This window comes from Amia ocellicauda, chromosome 17, assembly GCF_036373705.1.
Source record: "Amia ocellicauda isolate fAmiCal2 chromosome 17, fAmiCal2.hap1, whole genome shotgun sequence".
NCBI lineage: Eukaryota > Metazoa > Chordata > Actinopteri > Amiiformes > Amiidae > Amia > Amia ocellicauda.
The window spans coordinates 25,064,568-25,092,234 of record NC_089866.1 but is presented as its reverse complement, the minus strand read 5'-3'; the positions used below and the strand labels follow the sequence as shown (position 1 = coordinate 25,092,234).

At 39.4% G+C, this 27,667-nt stretch overlaps 1 protein-coding gene across 1 annotated transcript; it reads left to right on the top strand.

The window, feature by feature from the left end:
- The first annotated feature begins 4,719 nt into the window (after window positions 1–4,719).
- LOC136712813 (adenosine receptor A2b) lies at window positions 4,720–26,619 on the top strand. The gene is made up of 3 exons (XM_066689601.1): window positions 4,720–5,218; window positions 16,437–17,232; window positions 24,569–26,619. Exons 2-3 carry the CDS (start codon window positions 16,901–16,903, stop codon window positions 25,587–25,589), a joined length of 1,353 nt encoding a protein of 450 aa, XP_066545698.1. The 5' UTR covers window positions 4,720–5,218; window positions 16,437–16,900; the 3' UTR covers window positions 25,590–26,619.
- The last annotated feature ends 1,048 nt before the right edge of the window (window positions 26,620–27,667 follow it).

Sequence of the window (27,667 nt, the reverse complement as noted above, 5' to 3'; positions counted from 1 at the left end):
TGCGAGTTCAGATCCTGGGTGGGGCAGTGCTGTTGTACCCTTGAGCAAGGTACTTCCTTTAGATTGCTCCAGTAAAATGCCCAGCTGTATAAATGGGTACAAATGTAAGTTGCCCTGGATAAGAGCGTCAGCTAAATGACAAAAATAATAATAATACTCCAGTGACTGGTGGGCACAAAGGAGAACTCTGGGTGGTGAAACAAGCTCAATCTGCTGTAAGGAAAGAGCTGGGCATGAACAACACCCAAGAACAAGTGGTTTTCTCAGAAGAATGCAATTACAACATCTGCCTCCTGTGGCCTTTTGATGGAGAAATGTATTCCAGCTGTCTGACTCAGTCCCCTGCTGAAGTCATAAACCGGTCAGTATTGACATGAAGTGTCTTAAGAGATGCATTTTCCTCAAGACTTAAGATTAGGCTCGGAACGATTTCCAGTTATGCTCGTTGTGGTAAGCATCCCAAGAAAAACAATGTGGACTAAATTCAGAGTTGGGAGGAGGGAGGAACCAGGGACGTGGGAAACATTGGATTACTGAGAATTATATTATTTTTTTAATAAAATTGTGTGCATTTGAACACCTCGGCAATAGTTTGGTTAACAACAAATAGTGGAAAATTTAATTGTGGGGAAGAAGAGGAAAAAGCTCAAGCCAGTCCCGCCGCCGAGGTATGGCTGGAGAGTGGCAGAGCTAGTGCCAGAGAGGCTCAGAGTTAATTAGTTTATCTCCTGACATGAGTACGGTAGTCTAAAATCGGGGACAAAAGATGAATGAGCACTGTAGAAAAATTGGCCATGACAGAGAGATATCCACAACAACAGAGTCTTATTTTAGTAACTGATTTGCACATCTAGGTTTTCTGATCTGATCAGTGGACAAAGTCTGTTGGCATGGCCTTGTCTACCACAACTCCAAAGTCTGGAACTCAAAATGTCGGATGATCCAGGGATAATTATTTTTGTTCAACTGAGATCTTTGTCCAAGGTCTTTGAAATATATAAGGATCTTCAAAGCATGATCTACAGTAATGCAAAGGTTACAGTGTCAAGACCTTGTGCAGTAAATTACGCATTGAAGCAAACTACAGTACAAGCTGCATCAGATACTTAATGAGGTTAAAGAATGAAAATCAATGGGCTGTGATGGTGAATATACCTTCAAACTAAAGTGTGAATGGAACACTTCAATCTTCTGCTTTCTCTTTCTCCTCCCCTATTCACCACAATGTAAGCGGCTACCTCTCAACATCAGTACTTCACTTTCTCAGATGAGCAAAATATGCTCCTAAATGAACTTTTTCTCATTGAATATTCTCTCCCCTCTAAGGACCTCATCACATTAAGCCACACATGAAGTGACCCTGATAGAAAACGCGGTGTAATTTTGATAAACGCACGCAGAATCAGCCTACGCATGCTAGTGATGAAACCAAATGAAGCCCATTTCACCTGACATCAAATCAATCCAGCCCATCATCTGTGTTTGGAGACTGTCAGAATACAGCTTCTGTTATTTTAAAATCCAGTCCTCGGAAATATAATCCTCCTCCTCCCCCCTTCCCACCCAGCATTTTGTGCCCATTTTAAAATGAAATGTTTAAAATGATCAATCCTGTAAATATGTATGTGTCTGCAGGGCACCAGCGTTAGCAAGCCTAATGTTTAGGGATTAATATTTCTGACTTGTGTTAAGTAAATGACTAGCAACTCCAGTTATTTTCATAGCCTCTAAACCATCTTTGGAATACACAAACCACATGGTCCCCAGCTATAAAATAAATGGATGGGAGATCGATGCCCTTTGATCGTAAAAAATAACCCAAAGTTCTCATGGAATTTTGCAAAATGTCAGCTTGTACTTTGTTATTGGTTTTCTTGTGCATTTGTACCCTTGAGCAAGGTACTTTACCTGAATTGTTCCAGTAGAAATTCAGCTGTATAAATGGTTAATTTTATGTAAAAATAAGATAAGGGTGTCCTGCTAAGAAATATAATAACAAATACATACAGGATGCACATGAACTGATTATACATACAGGTTCAAAATACAGTGTGAAAATCTAAAAAGCCATGCATTAATTTGACTCGCCAATATTTTGGAGATTCCAGAAGCAGAGAAAACAGCTCTCACACTTAGCTCTCATACTTTTGACATACAGACAGCTTGCATGTAATTGTTCTGTCATCTAAAGAAATGCAAATGCAAATTTCACTACCTCTACCAATATATATCACAAACATGTCTTATACAGTAAATCTTCATATCACTATTTGAAATGGACACAGGATATATTTTTGGGCTGAATCTCACAGTTTTACATAAATGGCAGGATTGTGTATGCTTGCAATGTAAATGACCATTTTAGGCATAGATTACTGTATTGAATTGCATTGAAATTCTCATGGGTTTGTCACAGCAAATGCCAAAATACCAATCACTGTCATTGATCCTGTGGCTTGAACTTACAGGTGTGTACAGTACGGCAATGCTTGCTGCTTTGCATGTGTTAAAGGTTTTGAGGTTTTGAACTGTTGCTTTGGTCTCATGTGTCTCCCTGCTGCCCTTCTCAGAATGCCTGTGGTTGCTGTTTCCTTCTGGGCTCTTGATTTTCCACTTCCTACTAAATTTGTGAAGGTATTGAGTCTGCTAGAAGTGTGCCAGCTTCTGTTTGGGACTTTGTTGCCTGTATTTGGGTGCCCCTAGCACCATCTATAACCCCTGATTTGTCACAATATAGTGTATTTACAATTCCGGGTTTTCTCCCAGCCTCCCTCCTCCAGGGAGATGTTGATACTCCTCCTCAGGTTTCACTCTGGTGTTGCAACGGAAAGGGAGGAATTGGCCCAAGGAATACTTAATGGTGGGTTGTTTCCCAGACCTTGATTTGCACTAGTCAAGTACTACTTGACCCTAAATAGCATTGGGCCCATGACAAGTGCTAATTTGGGTAAAAAGTTCAGCATTTTAATTCTGGCCAGTGACCAAACTTGTAGAGATTTCACATGTTATTTTGAAGCTTTTGTTTTTGTTTTATTTTGATCCTGTGGTTTTCTTGTGCAAGTGTACCTTGGCCACAATTATCAGAGGCGTTTTGCACTTTTAACATTGCTATACTATGCTTTTACCATAGTATTTCAGTGGTTTCCTGTATGTTAAATGGTTTATTGTGGTATTTGCACTGTCCAGTGTTATGCAGCAGAGTGTAGGCAGGTTGTACCCATAGGAAAGCAACTGCATATGTCAGGTGGCCTTTGCAAGGAAGCATAGTACATGCAAAACATATGCAGGCAATTACTTGGTTAATTTATCCTGCATAGCAAATCATGGTACCATCTCTAGTACATGTATAAATGTATAGATTCCCGTCTGGCTCCCTGACCATGTCTACCTCATCAATATATAATTGCAAAAATGTTACATTTGTTTGTATACCTGAGATATGACTAAAAGTCTTTGAAGCTCTGCAAGAGTCTACATACCTCATGTCAGCACTTTCTGTGCTGCTTCAGTAACTGTTCGGTCTTAACCTTATCAAAGGCACTGGCTCGTATCACAAGGAGCCTCTTGTTCTGTACCACTGTTGAAATATCCAACTAAATACTGTCTATAAGCCACTTTCTGAGCTTGCATATCTCCATCTTAATGAGGACAGTCAATGGTTACCTCAACAGAACTAGTTAAGCTACTACAATCTGTGACTCAATCAGCACATCCATCCTCAAACAATGGCCTTTCAAAGCAGCTCTCGGTAACATTTCATTTTTTTATTTGTTTGTTTGTCTAATGATGTATTACTAAAAATAAAAGGAGAACATTCTAGCATACCAGCAACTTACAACGTTTGTTGTTTTGACATGATCATGGTAGGCTTCAAATGAATGGAAAGAAATGAAGGACGCTTCAGTGCTCTGGGAGCGCAATCGTTTATTTATTTAACAGTCAGGGGACTATAGGGACAGCAGCTGAAATAAGACCACCATTTGCAACCTTGACCTCTCCAGTACGAAAACAAAATCTTCAACCTATATACCATTTTGGACACATTATTTCCAAATCTGAAGAATGTGTGGCCAATTGTGACCTTTTTCAGACTAGATTAATATATTAACTTGTCTTTTTCAGCACCATTTGTTGTCTACATGGCTTTTTTAATTATTATTATTATTATTATTATTATTTGGGTCGGTGTAGTGTTTCCTCTAATGACAAACATAATCAATATTATTATCAGTGGTCGTTTTGTTATTTATAGTAGTATCAGTATTAAAATAAAAATAAAAAAACAAGCAAACGAAATCAATCAAGAAACGGGAAAAGAAAGCTAAATAAATGAAAACCTTTCTCCAAGAACCCCAATTCAAACTAATAAGATCAAAAGGTGTACGTGCCGCCGTGTGCATACGTATTCTGGCCATTGTGCGTTTGTTCGTCATGTCCCATTATCTGTGTGCAGATGCTCGTGTTATTAATCATTCTTCACTTCCGATCGTTACCCTGCTGCCCTGATACATCCTTGCAAATTCCCTCTTACGTGATTTCACAGTCAAATAACTTTCCATGCAAACGCAGCCGTCTGCCTGTGGCTGTGCATATGTTACAACACGATTTCCGCACGTCTGCGCAGATCTGCCGAGTCCCTTCGCACAGCTGCGCACCTCGGCGCCACACGCATGCGACCAGTGATCTGAGGAGGCGCGGGGCTCGGCCTCTGATTGGCTGCCTCGGCTTTCTTCAAAAACCTTCTGCTTTCTGAGCACGAAACTCGGGAACTGGACCACAAGAAGTGAGGAGGTCCGAGTGAGGACTTCGGGACTGAAGGAAATACAGCTGTGTATAGAAAATACACCCAGAGATGCTCACATCGCGGACGACTATTGAGTTAAAACGGTGTTTTTCTTTTATATCGGCTTGCACGCGCATCTAGTGCAGGATTATAAGACAGGCACTAATTACATGCTAACTTACAGGGAGACATGCAACAAGAATTTGGTGGAATTAAAATGGAAAACTGCTCTCCTGTTAAAACACCTGTAGATGGGGAAAAACTGCAAACAATTGCATCGGCGACTTAGAAAACCCGGCTATAGACAAGTGCTTTTATTTAGGCTACAGAAATTTGCTCCCCGAAAGTGAGAGAACCCCCCAACCATTTCATCATGGACATGTCGGGACACCGGGAGCTGCACCGGAAAGGGTAACCATCCTTACTGAGGTTAAGGTATGTATGTGCGTTTATCAATCTGGTTTGATATCGATTGATTCCCGATCACAGTGACCACGACTGATCGATGTGAAGTGTGCGTCTCAGTTGAGTGCTGCACGTCGGGAAATGTTTAACACAATATATGATCCGTTTTCCAACACGACAGATACAGTAAGCATTGCTTATTCGATGTTTTGAAAAGCTCATTTTCTTCCTGCAGCAAAATGAGAAAGTGTTTAAAATCTTATAACGATGTTCAACTGGAATAAGTTCTCAGTCTAAACACGTAGTGCTTAATGGTCCCATCGTGGTTTAAATTACAATTCACAGAAGGGAGATCTGGCTTGTAGATTACGTTGCCAGCAAAAGGTGTATGATGCTTGAGCGCGGCTACTTTATATCAGTGTCCCTGTGATGATCAGACACAGCACGGGGAGCGATTGATATCCAATTACTTCATTAGATACAAAGAAGACCTGTCTAACCAAGACTGATAAAGCGAATAGAAACAAAGTGTCTGAGCTGGTTGAATTGGAAGCAGTGGAATATGTATTTGCATAAGGGGAACTTGCTGGGGGGTTTGCTGCACCAAACTGCTTGCATCGTAATGGTAAATGATTAAAGAAGGCTTAGTTTTAAAAGGGCAAATATGTAACTTATGCATATGTATTTATTTTGTTGCTGAGGCGTTATACGGTCGCCAAGACTTTTGCGTAGCCTTCTTCGCCAGATGAACTGGTGGCATGAAATATGGCAATCTGCAAACAAAAAATAAAAGTTCAAAAATAACTTTGCTTTAGCTGTCTTAATTCTGGTGAAAATATGTTTGTATACTATTAAATTGCAAGTTTGTGGATGTTAAAACTGTACAATTCATGTATAAAGCCTATATAATTTGTCTATCTATATAAACACACATATATATTAGCATATACTGATACACTCTCTCTGCATAGTCATATTACCATTAATAGTTTTTCTATGTATAATCTCACAGAAATAAAGGTTACAAACCCCACATATAATCCCAGCGTTGTAGTCGGAAGTATTCACACCGCAAACTTCACAGTTATTCGATAATGGATTTAGTTTAATAAAGAGTGATCATTTAACTAGAGGCTTGTAATGTATGGTTATATTGTGTCAGTTAGACGGGGGTCTAAACCTTGCACCGCTACTCTCCATATATTCTCCTGTCCCCGGTTTTGACGGCTATTTGAGCTTCACTTTTAGCAGGACATGGTCATAATGTCAGTCATTTATATGCAAACATTTATTTGAATTACACATATAATTTGACAGACCAATGAGAACAATAATTTAATTAATTAAACAAAAGCATTCATCAACTCAGTGCTTATTTCCTAAAACCACAATCTGCTTGTGTCCCGTCAAGCTCGCCAAAATACAGAGCGCTGATATAGATTCAAATTTGATTCAAACACATAGGCTATGTTGGTGGAACCATAGGAGATTTTGTTTGTATACAAAATAAAAATGGATTGTTGGTTGATTGCAATTCCCTGGATGCCAAGGTGCCGCTTAACGCAACAGATGACGTAATGTTTCCCACGATGGAAAGAATCGTAGATTGAAGATGCTAAAATACACTTAACCTAAGGAAATGTGCCACCACATATTGATAGTGTTGTCCGGTGTCAAATAATCTATGACCGCACGATGCTTTTGAGTTACAGGTTCATCCTTATTATACTATATATATATATATATATATATATATATATATATATATATATATATATATATATATATAAGAAACTTAATCACACAACCAGCAAGGGGTAGCATCTATTTGAACTTCTTCTACTACTGCAGTTTAACAGCAGACAAAAAGCACACTTACAGCTCTTAATTAACCTACCATGAACTGATGTATCATGTTCATGTTTCATTATAATTTGAAGGGTTCCAGCTATTGAAAATAGTTGAATGATTAGTCTTTCCAGTTTTTTCAAATCTTGGTCACACTTTAAAATAAGATGGTGTGATTCCTCATGAATTAATATATGAATACCACAGCATTAACACCTGTATATGTCGTGCACTTAATCTGAGTTCTGATGTTAATCACTTGTATAACAGGGTTACGGTTCCTGAGCTCAACATCAGAACTCCGATGATGTTCTTGAGGTATTGCTGTTTTAATGTAGTGGTATGCATATATTAATTAATGAGGACTCACACCACTTTTATTTTCAATTGTGACACAAATCTTCAATCTTCAAACACACACACATGCTTCAGTGGAATACTTGGTGTACTTAAAAGATAAGCTGCATCATTTGTCACTTCCCATGTATAAGAAAAGTAAAAGTGCTGAAGAGCATGTAGAATAAGAAACTTAGGCAATATCATGATGTGTTTGTTTTCTTGGAAATTTTAAAATGCACCCTTTCTTTTTTCTTTTTTTTTAAATCAAGTCTCTTCTTCTATAGATGTAGACAAAAGCATTTACTTTTAGGGTTATGTAACTCTTGTGGTCAAGAATTTTTAAAGTAATTTCCAAAACCCAGTTTGATTTACAATCAGTCCAGTGTGGTCTGTTTGTGTATTTTACATGGTACTTGGATGTATATATTTTTGACTAATATCTTGATCATTGATGAGGATTTTGTCATCTGATAAAAGGTAACATTTGCACAATTATTAAGATTATTCCGGTTTGTTATTTATCCTCTGACTGATTTAAGACTTGATTTCTTCTATATTATCTCTGCCCAGGTGCACACAGTGATGACAATTGGTCGTGTCACAGCAAAATCAATTGTTTCGCCAATATCATAAATCTTGAATGTTCACCTGTTTTTGATTTCAGTCCTTCTAGTACATAATGTCTCCTTAACTCCAGCTATACTTAATACATGTATAGGCTGATCAAAACATGGTCTAAGTTCATTATGTCCCTCATGAAGAACGTGTAGAGTCCTAACACTAGGGGTCACTACAGAGCAGAAAAGGATATTCACCATAAACATTAACTGACTGATATTACACCATAAGTATAGACAGAACAGTTGGTTTGGGATATGTTAGTGTTGGGTTCATAGTGAATGTTATGTTTACTTTATTTTAAATGTTAAGTTGTCCTTGTTTTTGTGGGTTTGTTTGTCTGCATTGCAGTTTATATAATTGAATTGAGTAAGCTGAAGTCACTTGTCAATGAAGAAGTTTTATAATGAAAAGCATGTGAAGAATTAGGAAATAAACTCCTGAAGGAAATTATTTTGAAAAACAGGTGCTCCCACAAAATGGAAACCTTAACTGACTGATGATCTGACCACTTAAACACCCAGTCAAAATGTCTGGGTAAAGCTTTGTACTGTGTTGGCATAACAGACAAGGTTGAGACTAATGAAGAATAGTAGGGAGTGTGATCTTCCAGGAGACTTCATGTTTAAGGAGAATCACATTTTTCATAGGTCTCCTTTTAAAGTAATGAATGTGTCAGGAAGTCTTTTCCCTGTGTGTCACTGCAAATATAGGCTTCTGGAGATAAGTTCAGCAATCACGTGGAGAAGGAGAATGATCTAGCTCAGTCTGAATGAAAGACTTGGTCGACATTTACTGCATTAGAAAGAACAGAGGTGTTTTCTCTCTCTGGTTTAGGTCAATCCAAAGTGTGGCTCACTATTACATGTTGGAGAAATATTTCTTAGGTTAGGGTCCTCCTCCCCTGCTCTCTCTCCATTCACTGTGAATAATAAACATTTATACAAACTCTTCAGCTAAAGCTTGCAAGAGTTTACACCTCCTATCACAAGGTTGGTTATGGCCACACTTGATCGTTTTATGTTTTTTCCACATATCCCCAACACAAGGATAACAAAGTGATGAGTTTAAATCTGTCCTTATTGGAGAATCCTTCCTTGCAGCAAAACTGGGAAATGTTTCTGAATTTTTTGTTACCTAGGCACTTCATACACCTGTCTGTTGTAAATCACAGGCGGTGGACACTGGCCTTTGTGTGAGTTTGAAGGTGATTCAGGGTGGTTTAAACCAGCCGAGGCTAACTGACCTGGAACTGCTGTAGGTCTGCTGTACATCTTTTTTCATTTCACAGTTACATAATCCAACCATTTTTTCGCAAAATGGAAGAGATCGCATCTGGTTTCCAGATCATAAAAACCTTAGGACCAAAGCAGGCACCATGACCTGTTTACACTCAGCCTATAAACTTCCCAAAGTTCTTTAAAGGTTGTGCCCTAATCCATTTATAGCATGTGTATCAGCTTTTGCAATATTTTGTGGATGTGTTTCTAACAGTTGTATCTGAAAAAAGCTGGTGACTATAAGTGTGTAAGTGTACGAATTGTATTGAGTCGGAGTAAAAAAAAAAAACAACAACAACCCATGTACAACAAGGGAGATTTGAAAGCCTAGCAACTGACCCATAATTGCTGAATGATCATTTAGAGGTAACCAAGTCAATTAATAACTCATCAGACAAATAAGCAAAGGGTAGATAGTGACATCATGAAGTATAGAAGATCCTGGACTTGAATAAATCCCTACCATAGACGTTATGTATGAGACTGCATACAGAAAGGGAAGGTCTATTGTAGAATGCAGAAAAGCTTTCTTACCTGTTTCACATTTCCAAATGTGTTCCAAATGCCTTCTGTTTTCCGAATAATAATGATATTCTTGGATGTCGTGACATTTATTTTTCAAATGGTTCTACTGTTTACTGTTTTGCTGCCAAAGGATTTGAAACTCTAGGAAGATTTTCACATGTCACTTTCCAGAATTGTGGCATTACTGTACAATACATGACCAAAACACACTCCTCATCCAAACTGTGGGCTCCCATTTGTTTCCAGTTGCTGTCATGCTCTTGCCAGAAAGTCATTAAAAACAAATCAGAAAAAAACAAGCACAATAACACAGCCTTTCCCCAAATGGTTTTGTAGCACTCCAATGACAGAGTAATTTCCATGCATTTAACAAGCATCGAGTTAAAAACAAGTGTGAAAAAAGACAACCTTGAATATTGAAAATTAATACCAATGTGGTATTTATGTTTCAATTACAGACTTATGTGGTCAAGATGGAAGTTTAGCTGTCTGGTGAATGTGTGACATGAAACTTTCAATACAACCTTACCCTGTGATATTGAACAGAGTTTTACACAACTGTGCTTCAGTGTCTTTGGTATAAATATCAGCCCTCTACGTACATGTCCACTCAAGGCCAAGGCACCTGATCATGTGGTGTAGAGTGTGCTCGGTTTGGTGCATGGTGTTGTCTCCCAATATTACCTGTATGTTTATTTAAAAATGACTGGCTTAAAAAAACTTTTTGAACTTTTGAACTTTTGAACTTGCCCCCCCTGTTAATTTCTGTAAAGGTTTAAGTCCGTATATACAAATTAACAGCTGTCGGCAGTTTTGTCTGTTTGTGTGTGTGTGTGTGTGAGAGAGAGAGAGAGAGAGAGAGAGATATGCCTATGTGCGACCCTGCACATAACACCCCCCATGTCACGGTATTACTGTTACTCAGGCTTCCTGTAAGTGAGTACCCTGCTCACAGCCACTGATTTATGACTTGTTTTAGTTCTTGAACAAAAATGAGGTCATATGAGTGGACCTTGCCCCTCGGCCAAAGGGAGAGCTGGGAAAGTCTCCTCAGAGCTCCCGGCTGCATCTGCTTTTCATTCAGTTTCTCATTTTATCGGCCCTCCGGTTGTCATGTTTTGTTTTTGCTGACTAGCGTGTTTGTGCTCGTTTTAATGAGACCACTGCCACCTCCCAGCCGCTGCTGAATATCCGTGCTGCGGTTTGCCCCTGCTCACCCGTGGGGGGAGGGGGCGACTCTTATCACGCAGGCTCTTCTGGTCCCTTACGCTGTTTGTGGCAATCATGCAGATTCTCCTCCAACTGAGTCACTGTTTGCCATGTTGTACTGCTGCTTAGCTGAAGAAGTAGATATTTGGATTTATGATGTACAGGATACACTTTTTAATACTTTCTTTGTCTTTAGTAGTGATATACTGTAAATTACAGTATATCCATTTTTTTAAAATCAAGAGAAATAAACAACTATACCTTGAAGTATTTAATGTATAAATACATATATAGTGTGTGTGTATAGTATATATAAATTCAATGTGCTTATGCTACAAAATCTGATATGATGATTTTCTACTTTCAAAATGTCCTTTTGAGTGTGTGTTTAAATATAGCCTATATTTCATGACCAAAGGTTAAGATTCCCTTTTTCTTTTCAAAGTATCTATTTTCAAAGCCTTGCTCTTGATGGGGCTAAATATAGTTCTCAATTATTGATTATTTTATCAGCTGCTCAAGCTATATCAGGGGGAGATGATGGTTAAAAGCGATTTTTTTCATCAAATTTTGCTGGGAATTTTATGACTTGTTGCTTAGCTTGTACTTAAACTAGGGAAGGATAATTTCTTACTTTGTAAAAATGACCAAACTCCGCTACAGAATTCCACTAATAATAATAATAATAATAATAATAATAATAATAATAATAATAATTAGTTCTTAAGGGTTTTCAAAAGTTCCAGCATGTTGAATAGGCCAGGGTCTCTTCCCTGTGTAGAATTAGTCTGTCCCTTCCATGGCGTATCGTATAAAACAATCTTAGAACACCAACCCCAAATTCCAGGAATATCGGAAAAAAGAGAAAAAAAAAAAAAAAAGGCTAAGCAAACAAAAACTCTCTCCCACAACATGGAAATGCTGTTTCATGTGTGGCTTCTATCTGCACCCTACAGCAGCTGCTATCTTTTGAAGCCATGAGTATCATCGGAAATGAATTCAGCCCACACTGTGGGAATTCTCCTTGATAAACATGGGCTCTGTGCTGGAACCAGTTAGGTCCAGATCTGACCTTGTTTCCTACCGTCACAGGAAGCCCACAACATTTTCACAATCTTTTGTTAAGTTGAGAATTTAGCAGGATGGATGGATGGATTTATTTGGTAATACCAAAAAATCCACTAAGGAATACAAAGTCACATGGAGTTTTAAACTTGGGAGGACATCTGCATCTGTTTTGCTCCAAGCACAACCAATCAGATACATCCTTACGCACACACATAGTCCTAAACGCTATGTAAGAAGCTTCCTTTCCTTTGTGTCACTAGCTTGCTTCATATGGCCCCACATCCACGCTCCTTCTTTCTTAAAACATTACAAACAACATCCCTCCCCAGTCTCTTCCTTTGCAGCAGCTCCTTGGCTCCATTCACTATATGGGGAGGGGCTTAAGGCCAAATAAACTCCATTACTTCTATCACTCCTATCCTGCACCTGCTCCTATAGGTGTTAAACAAACCCGATACATTTAAATAACTTATTTGAACAAAATAATGACTCATCCTGAACAAAACTCTCCTGTAGATAATTGTAATCAGCATAGTACCTGGGCCCATGTCACACCCATCTTAAAGATATCTCAAGTATCTTGAACAGATGAGGTTAAGAGGGGATTTGATTGAAGTATTGCACATCCTGAGATATATGGTCAGTGAACTGCTTCAAGGTCAACAGTGAGAGATCCTGTGGACAGGAGTGGGGAATTTAAGAGCACTAAAGCACTGAATTACCCGGTCATGTTGTTGAAGCTAAATCCCAGGAGTCCTACAAGAATGGCTAGACAAAATTCTGGGATTGATTAGCTACTAACAACCAAAAAAACAAGATAAACAGAGTGCCTTCCTCTGGTTTATGTGAACATACACTCATTGAAAATCTTATACAGGCCAAGGTAAATTAACTCGGAATGAAAAACACACAACACCCATTCACTTTTATCATTTTTATGTATTAATGCCCTGAAAGCAAAACTGTTTGATTGAATCCCAGTTCTACATCCACTGTGTTTTCCTGTAATTTGTAAATTAATGTTTTAGATTAATTGTTCTTAGACCGGATTATTTTATATTCTGATGGCTTAAATCACACTTACTGCTCTGACCTCAGATCCTTCTAGAAAACTGGTGGTGATATGTTTTGCACCTTGCCATTGAGTAATGGTAATAGCTTGCATTAATCGGACAACTGCTGCTATATCTGTGAAACCTCTGCATATGGGCAATTAAACTAATTGTATGTTCTACTGGGGAAGATAGGTCTTTGACTTTTTAATTTTAGACATTCTTGTTATTGTAAATCACATGAACAATATTCGGACCTCCCAGACTACATATTCGTATAAGAAAGAAAGAAAGAAAGAAAGAAAGAAAGAAAGAAAGAAAGGTTTGCGTTGTCGTCCCTTGCTCTCTGTTTTGAATAGTTTTGTTTTTGTTCTTCTGTGCCAGTGAAAAATCTCAAATCCTGTCCGATCTTTTGCTTTCCATTTTCTGTCAGGAAAGGAGATGATTAATGTATTCATTTGACAGTGCAAGCAATACCAGTATTTTATAGATCCAAGAAATTATGTTTCAGTTTTCATTTTTTCCCCCTCAGTATCTCTAATATAGAACAGAATCCCCCCCTGGTCATTTTACTTTGCAAGCAAACTAGTGGGAGACGTGAAATTGTCCAGACCTCTAAACCAACACAGAAAGCCTGTTGTATTTGGTCTATAGAGCACATCATGCTCAATTATATGTAAAGTGCAGTGCATTATGTAAATCCAGGCAATTACTGAAGTATTCTCACTTTAAAGAAGCTTCTTGAAAAGCAGACCATTGTCTATTTGGACACAAGACTCCTAATTATATAATAGTTAAGATCGGTAATTTCACACTAATGAGGACAAGTCACCAGGCTGTATATGTGGACAATGTAATGCACACCTTTAATTAATGAAACTTAATCCCATACAGTTAAGCAGTGGAGTTCTATTTTTATGCCACCTGCATCCTGAATGTTTATATGTTGAAATAAAGGGAATGCGCACCAATGTGTTCAACCACAGTAATTTTTCTTACACAATCTGACTAATGTGGTTTAGCATTGATCACTTTATACTAGCTCAAGTAAAGATTAAGCAATCAAGCAGTTGGCCTGGGAATTACTTTTTTGTTCAGGTCCATGCGGCACTATTCCATTTTGTTTTTCCAAATTTCAACAAATGGAATGGAAAATGTGTTTTTCAGAAATGCTTTATTCAAAGAGCCCCATTCTGGAGATTAATAACTTGTCATCCCAAAGTGCCAGGCATCAGAGAGTACAGTAATAAAATTGAAAAAGGCCAATTCCTGGAAATGATTGTTCTGCACAACTGTTACCAAAATGTATTTAACCCCTTCTGGTTCTTTGCAGTATCACTTATTATGGATCCAAATTGTAGGCCACGAAATATACAATAAAATGCATACTGAAAGGCAGCTATCTGTATCCTGTTTTTTGTTTTGCAAAATGTATTTCATATTGCAAAAATATTCTACTTCTCTCTTCCTCTTTGCATGCTAAAGTTTAAAGCTGGGGGTTATATTGGCATGATGATGTTTTGCCTTAATTTGATTTAAAAGACAGTAAAGAACTTTCCCACTGTACTTAAACATCTTTCTCTTACTTAATCAAAAATAATATCTAACTGATCTCTGAGTTACATTTTCATAGGTAAGCAACACTCCCATTTTTCTTGGTTGTGTTGGTGTGGGCACCAAAACTTTTCTCATTGCAAGTGTGGTGCAGGAGCTCAGCTGATGGAAGTAGCAGGTGGAATCTCATGCCTGCAACCAATGTTAATTGCTACACTGGCTCTTTTAATCAGATGCTTCCTGAGCTATTTGATTTATGTTTATTCATTGTTTAAGCATTATTATATTTATGTTTCTTACATATGTTCCCTGCAGTGGATGCCCGTGTACTACCCTCCCAGGAAATGTTGATATTGATCTAGGCAGGTCCCTGAGAAATCTGAGCCACTGCATTTCCTATGAGGATGTTGACTAAGACCTGACCTATCCTAACCCATACTGACATTCTGACATACAGCAGTTATCCCAGTGGTTTATTCATATTAAAATCTGAGGATGTAGTTGTAAGGGAAGCTGTTGGATTTACTTATAAAGTATAAATACCAAGTGTCCAATTAAAAAACGTCCTCTTTAACTGTCATAGTAGACCCTCTTCAGTTTGCATTCAGTGATCCCCCAAATAATGTCCTGGTTCTGTCAGCAGTGTTTTAAGAGGTCCTCGGCCTGAAATAAAAAGAGAGAACCTCCTTAGCGTGTCAAAATAGACGCCTTTCTGGTTTACGACAGCCTACATCTATTCAGTTTATTCGCACACTCCATATCGAGCCTCAGGGAGCTTTAGTGTTTGACCGAGTGAAATCCATTAACCTGAAGATTACACTCCACTGAAAGAGCCATCAATCTGCTCTTTGTTTGACAGCCTCCTGAAAGCCAAGGCTTCTCCTGCTCATCAGTGTAGATCATTACATACCTCATTGTTGCCGTTTGCTTACAACTCCTACTTGGTATTCTCTCCTGTTTGTCCGAGCTGCACTCTTTCCCAGGTTTCCAAAATCTCTCTGCAGATGTGCTTATGGAAAGTGTCTTGGGAAGCTCAGGGCACATCTTTGTTCTACCACTACCTCTCACTGTACATGTGGACAGGAATGGTTGGAGGAAAGTGGTAACCTAAGCTCTATCACCAAATAAAAGCAATCGTTCATGGAAGTGTACACAAGGTAATAGGGGACTCGTAAAGATTATAAAAGATGTCAAATTAAAAAAGGGAAATGAGATCTGAGTAATGATTATATATATATATATATATATATATATATATATATATATATATAATAGTTTTGTTTTGAAGGAGAGGAGAGAGGGCTGTAACCTTGGACATTTAAAATACTTGTGGTGAAACAATTTCTTGTGAATTCTGTATGAAAATAATCAGGAAAAGCAAGGAGGTCCAGTTGGTTTGTCTAGCAACACAGTAAACAGGAGGAGATGAGAAAGAAGTGCATTTCCAATGAAGTGTTTTGAAGTGCTAGCCACGCTTGTATATTTCCCAAAGGCTCTTGGAGAAAACAAACGACATTTTAATAGGCAAGCATAAGAAGCTGCTGTATTGAAGCTGATGCTGAAGGCTGTAAAGCTGTAATTTTGAGGGTGGTAACATTTTGGGGCATTTTTTGTGATCAAAAGTCCCCTAGTTTTTCAAGAACATATATTTTTTCAAATACTTACAGTATTTAAGCCACTGTTTTAAATTAGTTTCTGTTTTGAGTGTTCATAATTTCCCCAGGTGATTTTGGTTTATCTTTTCTTTTTTTTTAGGATTGGAAACTACATCTTGTTCCGGCTTACAGCATCTAACGTAAGAGAGAGCCTCAACTGATGTAGAGACACACGAAGGGGAAAAAAAACAACTTTGTATCCTGGTAAAGTGCCAGACAAGCTACAAGTGTCTTGTCGTACAGTGTCAGAAACAGATGACTCTTAAGCCACAGTGTGCTTGTACTGACATCGCTTTCCCTTTGGGGAAACTGCTGGACGACGCTACTGAGCCAATCTTGGGAAGGACCACTTGTGTTGGAATGCTGTGGCTGCCCTGCCCAATGCAGTAGAAAAACAGATCGACTCTCTCAGGCCGCTCAGATTGATTCTCACGTCTTTATGGTGAGGTAGTCTTGTGGGTTTTTTGTTTTTACTTTTTCATCTTCTCCGGGTCGAACTGCAGCTATGGACATTGCAGCGAGGCTCCATCACTCCTGCCTGATGTCTATGCCGCCTGCCTCACCATGCTAACAGATGCCTCCCTGATCTACATTGTGCTGGAGCTGGTGATTGCCGTGTTGGCGGTGCTGGGCAATGTGCTGGTGTGCTGGGCCGTGTGTCTGAACAGCAATCTGCAGAACATCACCAACTTCTTCGTGGTGTCCCTGGCGGTGGCTGACATCGCAGTGGGCTTGCTGGCCATCCCCTTCGCCATCACCATCAGCACCGGCTTCTGCGCCTATCCCCATGGCTGCCTATTCATAGCCTGCTTCGTCCTGGTCCTCACCCAGAGCTCCATCTTCAGCCTCCTGGCCATTGCCATCGACCGCTACATCGCCATCAAGATCCCCCTGAGGTAAGAGGACTTGCATGATGATCATTATCTTTCCTTTGGGAAAGCTCTTATCCAGAAGGAGGTCAAGGACTGTGCGGTCCTGACCTCAGTGGAAGGTTGTTCCACCACTTAGGGGCCAGGGTGGAAAAGGAGGAAGGGGATCGGAGAGGGGTACAGCGAGGCTTCTGGGCCCAGCAAGACTGGTGTGGCCAGGAGGGAATGTAAGGAGAGATGCATATGCTACAGGACGCTACAAAGACATTTTTGTTAAAAAATGCTACATTTTCATCAGGATTTCCAGAACTTTTCAGAAATCCTGATGAAAATGTAGCATTTTTTAACATATCAATATAATCTTGAAGCATCCTTTAGGATCGTGTAGTGGATCCTCTAGAACAGTAGTTGCCAATCATTTTAACAGTGTAGCCCAGCTATGTGTGGTATTAAAGTATCACAGAACGATATATGGACAATACAGCCATTTTATTGCATATGAAACACGGGTACTTATACAAGGTGAAAGAAAAATGCAATTGCCAATGAAAAATGCAATACCAATATAGAACACGTGCAGCATTTAGAATTCTTTTCAGATTTTTTTATGGGATTTTCATTGTGGATTTGTGATTAATGTGATCGGGTGCAGGACAAAATATATCATGGGCCAGTGCCAGATGTGCTGCTGACCAGCAATGGTCCATGGGCCAGCATTTCTGAACCAGTTAGATCCTGTTTATGTTGGATCTGATATGCCTCCAATTTCTGTTCTGAAATCCTGTAGCAGGCTGACCTATAGACATTTTTGGATAAGGGTGGGATTGGGAGGGCTTGGCAAGGCTCCTTATCTTTGCTCCTAGCTAGGAGGCAAATGCACAGCCGTTTCTCAGTTTGCTTGAAGGGTCGTCTGTGGCCAGGGTGGGAGAAGGACAGTAGAAAACAGATAAGATGGGCATTTGGAATGTTACAGTCTGTGTCGATACCCTCCAGCTCGTTTCCCTCTGAGGGTGTTGGCTTTGAATTCCCTTGACTTTTACAGATGCTGACCCCTTTACGAGGTTGCCAGTCCATTCTTGTTACAAAGCCCAAAGCAGTACACTTATCTGCATTGTTGTCCCTCAACAGTTGTGTTTGCACCACATACTTGAAGCCTTAATCCAGGAGAATACCTCTTTATAACCTTTGGATATTCCTAGTGACACAAGCCATTCTGAAGCATTGAGATCTCAATGTTATACTGTAAATCCATCAAAACAGGGTGATCTCCCTTCAAATCAAACACATGCCACCTTGCAGGGTCAATGCATTAGCACTTTGAAAATAATCCAAAGAGTTTGTTGCCTCAAGGCATTTCTCAAATCATTACTGAAGATTGCACACTGACAGATGGTCTGGTTAGAATCTGAGGTTGCCTGCATTTGTTCTGTTGGCGATGGAAGTCAGAAAGCCACTGACTTCTTTTTTCATATATATATATATATATATATTTGAGTGTTGCCATCACAACACCAATAAAAGGTGTCAGCAACTGGAGGAACAGCATGTGTTGGAGATTGTGGGACAGATTAAGTAATTACTATTTTTTCAAAAGGGGTGAAACTCAATGCCTCTCAAGGCTAAAGAACCCCCCTGATTTATTGCAAAACTTTGGCACTGTAGTGGAGGTACTGGAAGACACCAGTTTCTCCCCGTGTCTTGCTTTGATCTTTGTTTCAATTCTTCAAAGCTAACTGCAGAAACTGATGATCTAATGCTGAAATGAGCAACACAAGGCATTTGTGGTGGATGAGAGTCTGATCTCTCACTGACTCCTGGCCATGCACATGCATTGCGAGTGTTATTTCATCAAGATCCTCAACTCCACTTTAAACAGGTTATTATGTGGCCTTTTGTTCTCTGACTTAATTGCATGTGCTGTCACTTTAAAGGAGACGCCGAGCCTTCTTGTCTACAGTTTTCAAATTGGTATTAAAAGGAACTGTTCTGTTTAACATCTCACAGTGATTTGTTACAAAATACAAAAAAGTTTACAGTATGCTGCTCACCGGTTTCACAATTTGGTCAATAATGGCATGAATACATTACCGCCCATAGTTTCCCAGGCATAAGAGAATCCCAGATCATCAACATAAATCAACAATTGCAAGATCATAATTCACTGAATCCGATTTTTCAATTTTATTCTTGTTGATTTATATCCTCTTAAGCAATAATAATTGAATCCTTTATTTATAAACACGGCGGCTTCTGTTTATCATTCGAACCTCTCGGACACATTCCTCAGCACTTAACCATGTCAGCCTGACCTATATAGAAGAGGACCAATTCGAAACATGGAGGGGTTCAAAACTATTGGTGGGCAATTCGCTGTTTAAAGTGTGTGTCCTGCAGGGTCAGGCAGCAGGCTGATTGCTAAACCTCTTGTGAGTGAGTGAATGCCAAATTGGGGATCAAATTTGATTTCCTTCATGAAAATAAAAATAGCTTTTCCCTAAAGGAGAAATAGTAAATCAAACAATCTTCAGACTTAATAGATTATGCAGACCATAGCTAAGGTCATTTGCGCATTTCACTTTCTCATCTTCGTACACCGCCCTGGTAATCTATTTTACAAACCGATTGAAACTGTTTACTGTATCTTTCAGAAGCAGGGTAAAAAAATTAACATGTAGGCAGCTTTATTTACCTTAATAAACTGCACGCATGCTCTTCTTCCATCTGTTCTGTTTTAAGACTATTGAAGGAACTGAAAGTTAAAAGCTTCTTAAATAATGTTGGCTGTGGATAGTTTGCATCCCCTAATTTAGAAAAATGTATGGCATTAGACCCTTAGCTTTTCTAAAAAGTCAAAAGAACTGAAACAGAACATTCAACATAGCATCCCAGCCCTCATTGCCAGCAATTGGCCCCAACAAGGGTTAAAAAACAAAATACACTTTAGGCACCAGCACACAATTTAGTAAGTTTTTTTTTCAACAGGTATGGAAACTTGTTAAGAGTACAAAGCCACCCTTTAGCAAGACAATTTTATAGAGTTAGACTATTGATCATTTGTGCAATAGTGCATCACACTTATATATCAATAATGATCCTCAATTGAAGAGTAAGTCACATTTACCTAATACACTGCATTAAACCAGTCTAGAGATGATTTTGAGTTCAATCAATCAGTTAGAATAATTTTAGATAAAAGAGTCTCTTGAATTTAAAAAAATAATATTCTTTGTGCTTCATTTGTTAGGATTCTCAGTCTTATTTTTTTTTAAGCCGTTCCTTAGGTTTTTTTTTTTTTTACTGGTGGCATTTCAAAAGCTAAATCACTCCAGCAATGGGTAGATCAGCGCCTCGCATTAGGTGCATTAGGTACAGCAGCCTCATAGGACACCAAGGACTGTGAGATGCTTGCTTTTTGTTAAAGACTAGTAATAGATCTGAACTTTCTCTTTAGTCTTACATGTTCAGAAACCACACACAAATTGATCTTCTTCAAGTTTATTGGAAACACACCAGGGCTGACTGTCCCGTTGCCATATTCACTTCTGAAGAGGATTCCAGGGGGATGACAGTATTGAGATGACCCTTAATACAGATAAATTCTCCTGAACCTGCTATTGTGTTGGAGGGTTTTCAATACATCTGTGCTAAAAAAAAAAAAATTCTCCCATTGTGAAGTGTGGAACAGGGAAAATATTACCAAAGCGTAACTTGTTTTTTTACACAAAATTCTTTCTCTTTCCCATTGGTTTTTGGGCCTTTCGTGTCTGACTTTTCTGTGTCCCCCAGGCCCACACTGTTTATTCTGAGCCAACCCTTGAACTTTAACATTAAGAAAATGCTGCTGGACGCGGCCAAAACCTTCAGCTGCGATCCCACAATGTCTGAGCGGTGAACTGAAAATAGATCTCTCTTCTGAACAGTTTTTTCAAATTGTGTATATATGTGTATTTTTATTTTATTAAAACAAGTGTACATTAATTTGAAAAAAACAACTTTAGGACCACAGAACTGAGTTTCAATCCATCATCGAAAATCTGCACAAAATATATAATTTATAATAAAGTAAGAAATTTATGTAATTGTGGCACCAGTAACTTGAGGAATGTGTGATTGACAGGTGAGTCAGTGTTTTTGAACTGGTCCAGGTCTTGGCCCAGGGACGCTTTTCCTAGTCTTAATTGAGAAAATGAGTTTTTCTCTTAATAACAATATGTGTATGCCAAGGTTATGTCAGTGGGTCAGTGCGCATCTCCCTTAGACTATTTAGTTAGCTTACAAATAAGTGATGTAATTGTCATTTACAAACAAGGACGGACTAAAATTGAATAAATTAATCATCATCTGTTCAGACAGATAAAATGAATTAGAGCAATATTACTCGCTTCAAATACAAATCTCCTGTAACTTTTTCATTGTATTTATCGAAAGTTGGCATTATTTAAGCTCAGCTGCCACTCTAAGCCATAATGACACTATGTTGTTTGCCAGAGCAGTTCAATCGAGATGCAGGAGAGGCACAACTGTTAAGTGGCCGATCTGTTTAAAGTGTCTGTTCCATGTAAAGCTATAGCCAGACATGTCCTGCTTTGACACCTGTGTGATGACAGATTGGGATCGGTTCAGCTCTTTGTCACCTTTCACTTGGTTTTTCAGCATTCCCATTAAACACTGTTCTTTACCACCTCTGTCGGAACTTAAATACACTATTCTCTGAAAGATTTGTGTAAAAGATCCACTGGCAGATTATTCTTGGCAGGTCTTAATCGATACAACTACCATTTTGACAACACACACGCCAGACTGCTTTACTTCTCTTTATTTCAGCTGTGTCAGAAATGTGTGGATGTTAAATCCTGCCTAGTGCAACCATTCCTAACCCCTGCCTCTCAAGTGGCCATTGCACGGCAGAATTGATCTCGATCGGCTGGCATTATTCTGTCTATTTTCCCACACAGACCGATTGGGAGGTGAAAAAAAAAATGGCACTCTACCACTGAGATGAGTGCTGAGTTTTGCAAAACTGACATCTTTTCTTTCATTTCCAATTTGGGTGTGCAAATCTCCTCAAGGGACCAATCCTACTTGTAGCTCAGGTACGCTCCCTCGTAACCTGAACCTGAGACCCACGATTAGATAGGGTTACACTTGCAGGGCAGCGTCACCAAGGGATACCAGCTGCAGTCCCCGAAATGTTTTTTAAATCGAGTTAAAGAGCTGATATAAGCCAGGCGCTGGGAAGAAAATGAGCCCAACGCATGCAACTGTCTTCCCATACAATGGCGTCATGCTGGTCTCCTGTCAACCCGAAGAAACGGGAGATAGAATAATGCACAGTCATCTAATGCCTGAGTCTGGAATCTGATTAGCACAAAGATTCACCGTGGTGTAGAACAAAAGCACTTGATAGCATTGTAATTTTATTTGGAAATAAATCTGTGTTATCTGCACTTTGATGGCTCATATCTAGTTACATTCATTATACTACAACATTCATTTTTGTTGGATCTTATTACAGCATGTAACATCCGTTTTTGCCCTGGGTAGGAAAGTACAGCTGAAGAGTTAGGACATTGCCTGGTCTTGATATTTCACGCTGTACAGATCTCTCCATCAAGAGTCCATGGGAATAACTTTGTTTCTTTGTTCATTGAACTGGTATCCTGTCACACTGCTAGTCACACTAACTTCATAGAATGATAATAGCTTTGAAAAACATGGTTCTGTTTGAAGGCTCTACAGCCAAGCAATCCAAGGTAGTGCTAAACCTTCAAAAATGTGTTGGGTGTCCATGCACTGGTGGACATGAAGGTGGACATTACCCAGTGGCTTTGCTAGAGGTCGTGTGGAAATGCTGCTTTGCCTGAAGCTAGTCCAAGAGGGTGGACAGCAGCATTTCATCGATGGTTAAGTGTGAAATTAATCATATAGTCCCTCTCCATGCTTGGAGGGTATAATCCATATATCTGCTGCCCGTGTCTTGGGCCGTGGTAAAATTTATTCTTGCTTCTTTATCATTATGGTTCTGTAAATGTTCATTACTTTCTGCATGTTAAAAAAAGAAAAAGGCAAGCTGGAAGAGTGCATTAAACTTGTCTTTTCCATTAGAGGATAATGCATAGATGCTATTGATTCAGTATTGGCTACCAGCTGGTATGGATCACTGGTCTGGGTCTGAGGCCGCATCCAATTAATTTCCACTGATTAGGCTACTGAGTCTAAACAAGGGATCAGAGGGGAAAATAGCAGGATAGCAATATTAACACCTTTTCCGATTAGTGCTTGGTATCCTGGTCTCTTGATGTTTTTAAGACTGTTTGTTTTTAACTTTGAAAGTGTCTGGTTTAGCTCACTTCACTTTACTGGACAGGCCAGTCACTTTCAGGAGCAAAGCCAATTTGAGCAAAGCTCATACTGAGTTAACGAAAAAAAAAAACATGCAGGCACAGAAGTTTGTTTTGTTTCTATAGTGTATTTTGTATTCATGACTCTAGGGAGCTCCATGAAATGTTGCTAAAATGTCTCCTTTATGATGCTATTTAAGTTACTATATTGTTTTGTGCTCACTGGAAATAATTTGATCTCCTGTGAAATTATGCATATTAATAAACAAACAATTTCTGTAATTACTTCTATATAATGATATTGAAGCCACTGATCACATGGAGATCTAAAAGCGTGGAATGGGAATCTTTGAGGATATATAGGAGACCTAAACCATGTCCTGAGTTTGAAATGTGCACTGAGAATTGTGATTGGATTTAGACGGATCGAGTTTTTTCTTGAGAGATAATCTGAACTTCACACATGAACGCTGATGGAAATAGATGATAGACTGGAACTGGATTTCAAAGTTACGTTTATTGATCTAATAAATAATGAAATGAAGGGGAAATAGCTGGGTGTCTGTGTGGCTAGACACGTTCGAAGCAAGCAAATGTGTTTAATAAGACAATGAAGTGTAATCATTTACACATTACCAGACATCTGCAGAAAAAGCACATAGGACATTGCCTTATTAAAATATTTTTTTCTTCATACCAGCATAGGCAGATGGATGGTAAAGTGTCAGTTCAGTAGCACTCATCCTAGAATCGCTAAGGGAGATATTTTTCTCAGTCTCAGTATTTATTTTTTCTTCTAAACAAATAGCCAGCATAACATTAAAATGTTTGCAGAGAACAAACCTAAAAACAAAGTAGTTAATTGCATTACATCCATTTACCTCATCATTTGTGGCTTTTGCCATATTTTAGCATTCATGTAGAGAGGTGGCAGTTTCTGTAACTTCATTGTGATCTTAGTAAGCCACATGTTCTCTGTATTGATTACAGGAATTCATCAGCTTTTCTCCATGTTGTTTCAGGTACAACAGTCTGGTGACAAGCCAGCGTGCCAAAGGGATAATCGCCATCTGCTGGGTTCTCTCAATCATCATTGGCTTGACGCCTATGCTGGGGTGGAACAATTGCGCCAAGGCCATCAACAGCTCCAGTGGCTGCCCTGATTTAATGATCAAATGCTTGTTTGAGGAGGTGGTCACCATGGACTACATGGTCTACTTCAACTTCTTCGCCTTTGTGCTGGTGCCCCTGATCGTGATGCTGGGCATCTACCTCAAGATCTTCATGGCTGCCCGGCACCAGCTTAAGCAGATAGAGCTCAAGGCTGTCCATGGCGAGAAGTCCCGCACCATCCTACAGAAGGAGGTCCACGCTGCCAAGTCCCTGGCCATCATCGTTGGGCTTTTTGCCGTCTGCTGGCTCCCTCTGCACATCATCAACTGCTTCACCCATTTCTGTCCTGGTTGTCCCCGCCCCCTGCCTTTTGTGATGTACCTGGCCATTATATTATCTCATGCCAACTCCGTGGTCAACCCTTTCATCTATGCCTACCGTATACGGGAGTTCCGCTGCACCTTCCGGAAGATAATTAGGCGCAACATCCTGGGCCGCAAGGAGCACTTTGAGGGTGGCAGCACCAGGAATTCCACTCGTACCAGTGTGGTGGAAAGCTCTGCCAGCAAGGTCAACGGCTACACCCTGGATCTGTACAGTGAGCAGGGGGACAGTGACTCCTGCAATGGCCACAGGAGGCCCAGAGAAAAAAAACCTGATAAACAGCTTGGTGTGAATAAGGCCCACTCAGGGTTCATCCACACCAGCCACCTTGTAGACATCCCGGTGTCCTCGACACAGAAGCTGCAGCAGCAGCAACAGCAGCAGGCGAACAGAGAACTTCCTTTTCAAAATGGGGAGCGGCCGTTGCACCACAAAAGTGCAGAGCCCCCCGATATGAAAGGGAACAAGGAACTGTCGAAGGTGCAGGTCAAATCCCTGTTCTATGAAAAGACCCCCTGCTGTCAAGATCTGACGGAAGTGTCTTGATATTGAGACCTGGACCAAATCTGTTGAGGTATGAATCAGTGTTGCCTCTGCTCCTGCCTTGGGGAGGATGAAGAGACTCACACAAACACATTAATGCAAATGACTGGCCATGTTTACCTCACGTTCACTGGACAGGAGGGTGGGGTGGGGGGGCAAAGGTCAGAGTGAAAGCTGAGGTTGCGTGTCGTGACTTTGCCAAAAGACTGCCATCTGCTCCTTGCAACCCTCAGGGTGGGGGGTGGGGGGGGTTGGTGAAGAATGAATGTATACGCTTAAAGCCACAAATTTGTCCAAGTGTTGCTACTTAAAATGGTTTGAATATTTGTAAAGCAGAAGACAAGGCCTGAGGTATATGTACTGTCCGACTGCACACTAAAAAGCGGTTTCCCATCTGTTTCCTGTCCAACGGGTTCCAACAAACCGCAGTCTGAGAGGATCCGCACCAGTGTTAAATCCTCTGAGGAATCTGGATCGTTTTCCTTTCTACTGGTCTCGCACCACGGAGCATGCCAGATAACAGCCAATGCAGCTTTGATGTGGCTGCTGGTCTTTCATTTATGTATTGTTGTGTCTAAGATTAATGGCCTCTAATTAGACGCCAAAGGTGTGACCCATGATTACAGGGTTACTTTATTTTCTATGACTGTGGCAGGAATAGTACAGCAACCTGGCTATGGATCTAAGGATAAACCCAAAGATCTCCATAATTAAGAATCACAGTGTTATTTATTCCTAGCTGACTGCTAAAGAGGTTTCATTTCTTAAATTCTTCTTTAACCACTGGACACCTTTGCTGTTGTCTATTTATCCCCCACTTTGATTTGAAATACTCTTTCAGTAGGAACATCTGTTTTGGTGTGTGGTCCAACTGTGGTCAAGCCACCAAAGAGATTAAATGAAACATTTTTGTAACCTCTTTAAAACAAAAAACTATATTCACACCTTTGTCTTTGCCTGTTGTGTAAAGTATTTATCAGTTTGGTGGGGAAATAAAATACCTCCCATTCTAAATAAAAATGTTTTATATAAACTTTGTTTGTATACTTGTCGTCACTGTTGACGTCACAAGAGGGGACCTCACCCTGTTGTTTTGTGATGTATATACGTCCTGTAGATGTAAACAGGATCTCTCTTGAAGCAGCTCCTATTTCTTGTTGTAAAAATCATTTTTAAAAATACAGGTTTGGGATTTAATAAAAACAGCATCTCATTATTCCCTTCCCCAAACTCGCCAGCCTCCAGTTGTTACTAATAACAGGGAACTCACAAGGAAAGGTTTGTCACCATTTAAGTAAAAGCCGCCATTTTCCTTTACTGTATAAATGAATCGCCCCATGGTTTATGTGTGACTTAAGATTGAACACATCTGTTATAATACCAGTTTCAACCAGAAACCTTGTGAATAATAGATCAGGAAGTGAAAATACTGAGGTGTTATTTTTTTTGATATGATATAAAAAAAAAGTATTGCCTGCTGTATTCATGACCATTTTATATTTGGCCTAATTCCCTATTGCCCAATTGCCTCTTGGGTCCACACATGGTTTAGATAAGCTCCCTTGATATTGCTTGTGCAAACTGTACAAGATAAGAGGATGCCGTCTCCATTGGGGTAGGGGGGCGTGGTTATAGTAATAGAAACTGAATACAATCTATAATGAACAAATCTTTAATGGTCTACTGAGCAGAATTTTGTTATTATTTATTTCTACACACAAAATATAAGCGCAATACGAAGAGCAAAAATACAGCGCAGTTCAAGGCATAAAACATATTACAAATTCCAATTTACATAATACAGTGCAATTCAAAGCATAATACATTTTACCAATTCCAATTTACACAAGTGTATACAATATATGGGGTCTTACATCCTGGATTGTAAAAGCTTTCATATTTTATATATATATTTACACAATTCACTAGTTCCTTGTTAATGTTCTGATTGTGCTGTTTGATTGCTAGATCATGTGCAGGAGCTCAATTTTTCACGATTGGGAAAGTTGTTGCCTTTTAATGCGTTTGCTTTTCATTTTAGCTGAAGTGATTTATACATCATTAGGATAAAAGCTGCAGGC